Here is a 3,007-nt window from a genome sequence, read left to right as displayed (position 1 = left end):
TTGGATAATTTTCAGCAGAATCTTGCTTGCATGTGATATTAATGATATTGTTCGATAATTTCCACACTCTGTTGGGTCACCTTTCTTTGGAATGAGAACAAATATCAATATCTTCCAGTCAGTTGGCCAACTGGTTGTCCTCCAGATTTCCTGGCACAACTTAGTGAGCACATCCAGGGCAGCGTCTGTTTGTTGCTATTGTTAGGTGTCATCAAATCTAGTATGACTCATAGTGACCCTATGAACAACCAATCTTCACCCTCTCCTATACTGTACTATTCTCACAATCTCTGAGCACTTAGTTATTGTTGTTGTTGTGTACTGTTGAATCAGAACCAACTCATAGCTGACCCTCCAGTGGGTTTTCAGAGGCAGTTGCTTGCACAGGATGAGACGCTCATCCTTCTCCCATGGAACAGCTGGTAGATTTGAACCTCATGTCTTTGGGATTGCAACACAGCTTCTTATCACTAACACAGCTCCCCAGTTGTTTGATGTTGTTGTTGATTGCCGTCAAGTCCGACTCATAGCGACTTTATGAACAAAAGACCTAATGCCTTTCCATAACTGTCATCATTTTACCAAGTTCATAGAGTTTCCAGAGGCATGTGGTTTAGGAAGTGGATGCCACTCCTGCTTCTCAACCTGTTTTACAACTGGGAGCTCCACCAAACACTGTCCACATTGGGAAACCATTCTGATCTTTGATACCTCAATGGCACAAAATTCAGCATCACAGCAAACAAGGTTACTTAATACTGCACATTGACAAAGAGTGATGTACAAAGTTGAAGGGTGCTCCTCCAGATACAACAGCTCTAGTTCCACTTAGCAGTGGTTAAGTGTCATCAAGTCAAATACAACTTGAGAGTAAGTTTTGCACAAAACCTAACTCTCTCCTATGACTAACCCAGTAGGGGTCTTTAATTCAACTCTAAAAGTCAGGGTAGGATTAATAAGCCAGGTGACATCTAAGGGGTATGTTAGGAAAGAGAGCTGAAGAAGTGACAGGAGGAAAATTGATTCAAGCTAAGAGGACAGCACGTAAGAGGGCCCCCGAAGTTCTCCCAAGCAACCAACTTGTGTGCACCTTCACACCATCTCCTCCATTCCCACCTGACAGGTAGAAGCCAAACTTCACACTAGGAATCACTGCAATCCCTTTTTTCATGTCTACATTAGCATCTCTCTCCTCCCTAATCCAGTCTCGTTGCTTTTCCATACATCATCACATTAGTTGCCTCTAACAGCAGGCAGTGTCTGACATATTCAAGGCTCTGCACTAACACATTTCAAAAGCATTGATCTCCCTCTGTCTTCCTTATTATTGCACAATGTTCAGAGGCATACAAAGCAATTGAAAAGACTATGACTTGTGTCAGGTGCACCTTAGTACTTAAAGTGACATCCTTGCTCTTTAGTATCATAAAGAGCAACCCAAGGTTCTCCTCAGAGGCAAGAATGGTGACACTTCCTCTCATATACTTTGGGCCTGTTGTCAGGAGGGGCTAAAAGATGTGGGAAAAGACATCATGCTAGGTAAAGTAAGTCAATGAAAAAGAAGAAGACCCTCAACAAGACGGATTGAACCAAAATTACAACAATGGACTTGAGCTGACAGATCATAAGGATCGCACAGGATAGAGAGAAGTTCAAAACTTATATATCATAGGAATGGAATCCACTTCCCAAATAACATGCCTCCGGAAACCCTACGAACTTTGATAAAAAGGAGATAGATGTAGAGGGTCTTCAAGCCTTTTGTTCATAAGGGTCGCTATGAGTTGTGCTCGACTCGAAGGCAATCAACAATGACAAGAAGAAGATAGACCGGCAGAAGATAGAACAATCTACTTCTGAACAATCAGAGCCCTGAAAACCCACTGCAGTTCTGCTGTGCATGCATGGAGTCACCGTGAGCTGGACTGACTTCACAACAAACAATGCCAACCACCTTGAAAGTGCTGTGTTCAGGCCTCTTGTGACCCCTCCAGCCCAACCCAGAGGCCTCCCGCCCTTCGTCCTTCCTTCCCCAAATGCATAGTTACACTCCAGCCACCCACCGGAAAGGCAGGTCTCTGAGCACAGCCCCCACCCAGGTCCCCCGATCCCCAGCAGGGCATGGAAGGAAGAGCCTACCAGAGCATGCTATGTGACAGAGGTTCTTGCCATTGTCACACCAGTCTGTGTTCCGGATCTGGAAGAGGCCGTACCCCATGTAGTCCCCATGCAAGTTGTCGTAGACAGCCGTGGGATTGAATTTGCTCTCGAAGTAAGCCAGACACACCCCTAAAACAGCACAGGCATGTGGCTCTGAGAACAACCAGAGGTGGGGGTACTTGGGCAGGAGGTGAAGAGATAAGGAGAGGAAGGGAGAGGGCTGTGTGGGACCTGCTCACAGTTTTCAAGGCTGTAGCCTTCAAAGTCTCCCAGGCCTCCTTCCTGGAGCTTCTTCGCCACCCTGCAGCGTCCCAGGATTCGAGACGTACTTGGCACCACTAGGTAACTGAGGAGGGAGAGGACCACAGATGCCTTCATCTTCCCACGGCTCCCAGCAGCTGAGGGCGTGAGAGGGGCCAGGGAAGCAGGTGGAGTCGCTGAGAATTGTTACACAATCACAGGGATATTGTTTTCTCTGAAGGAGCAAAAAGGAGATTTGGTGAGAGTCCGGCGGGAAGTGGAATTCAGTGTGTTCAGAGTAACAGCTGTCTTGCCTTCACCGTGACTTACCCATTGCCATAGCTTCTCTTCCTAACTCTCTGGTGTCACCACAAACTGAGAACACCTGAGTGAGACTCCTCTTCTCCTTGACTTTCTATTCCCTAGAGAGCTCTGGCGGCCTAGTGGTAAGAAGCTACCCTGCTATCCCCAAAGTACATAGTTCAAATCTATCAGCTACTCTGCAGGAGAAAAGTGGGCAATCTCCTCCCATGTGGTTTACTGCCTTTGAACATGCTGGAGGGTTAGCTGTGAGTTGGTTCCAACTTGAAGGTACTTAACAACGTCA

At 46.5% G+C, this 3,007-nt stretch overlaps 1 protein-coding gene across 1 annotated transcript in view; it reads right to left on the bottom strand.

The window, feature by feature from the left end:
* LYZL4 (lysozyme-like 4) overlaps positions 1 to 2,538 on the bottom strand; it is a 14,605-nt gene extending 12,067 nt beyond the window's left edge. Inside the window, exons 1-2 of the mRNA XM_006893065.1 lie at positions 2,400 to 2,538; positions 2,140 to 2,289 (exon numbers count right to left, since the gene is read on the bottom strand). Of these exons, the coding sequence (XP_006893127.1) occupies positions 2,140 to 2,289; positions 2,400 to 2,538 (289 nt within the window). The remainder of the gene's footprint in view (positions 1 to 2,139; positions 2,290 to 2,399) is intronic.
* Positions 2,539 to 3,007: the final 469 nt, after the last annotated feature.

This window comes from Elephantulus edwardii, unplaced genomic scaffold, assembly GCF_000299155.1.
Source record: "Elephantulus edwardii isolate Elephantulus edwardi_28Jun2011 unplaced genomic scaffold, EleEdw1.0 scaffold00121, whole genome shotgun sequence".
Lineage (NCBI taxonomy): Eukaryota > Metazoa > Chordata > Mammalia > Macroscelidea > Macroscelididae > Elephantulus > Elephantulus edwardii.
The sequence above is the reverse complement of the archived record's forward strand: the minus strand, read 5'-3'. Positions and strand labels throughout refer to the sequence as shown.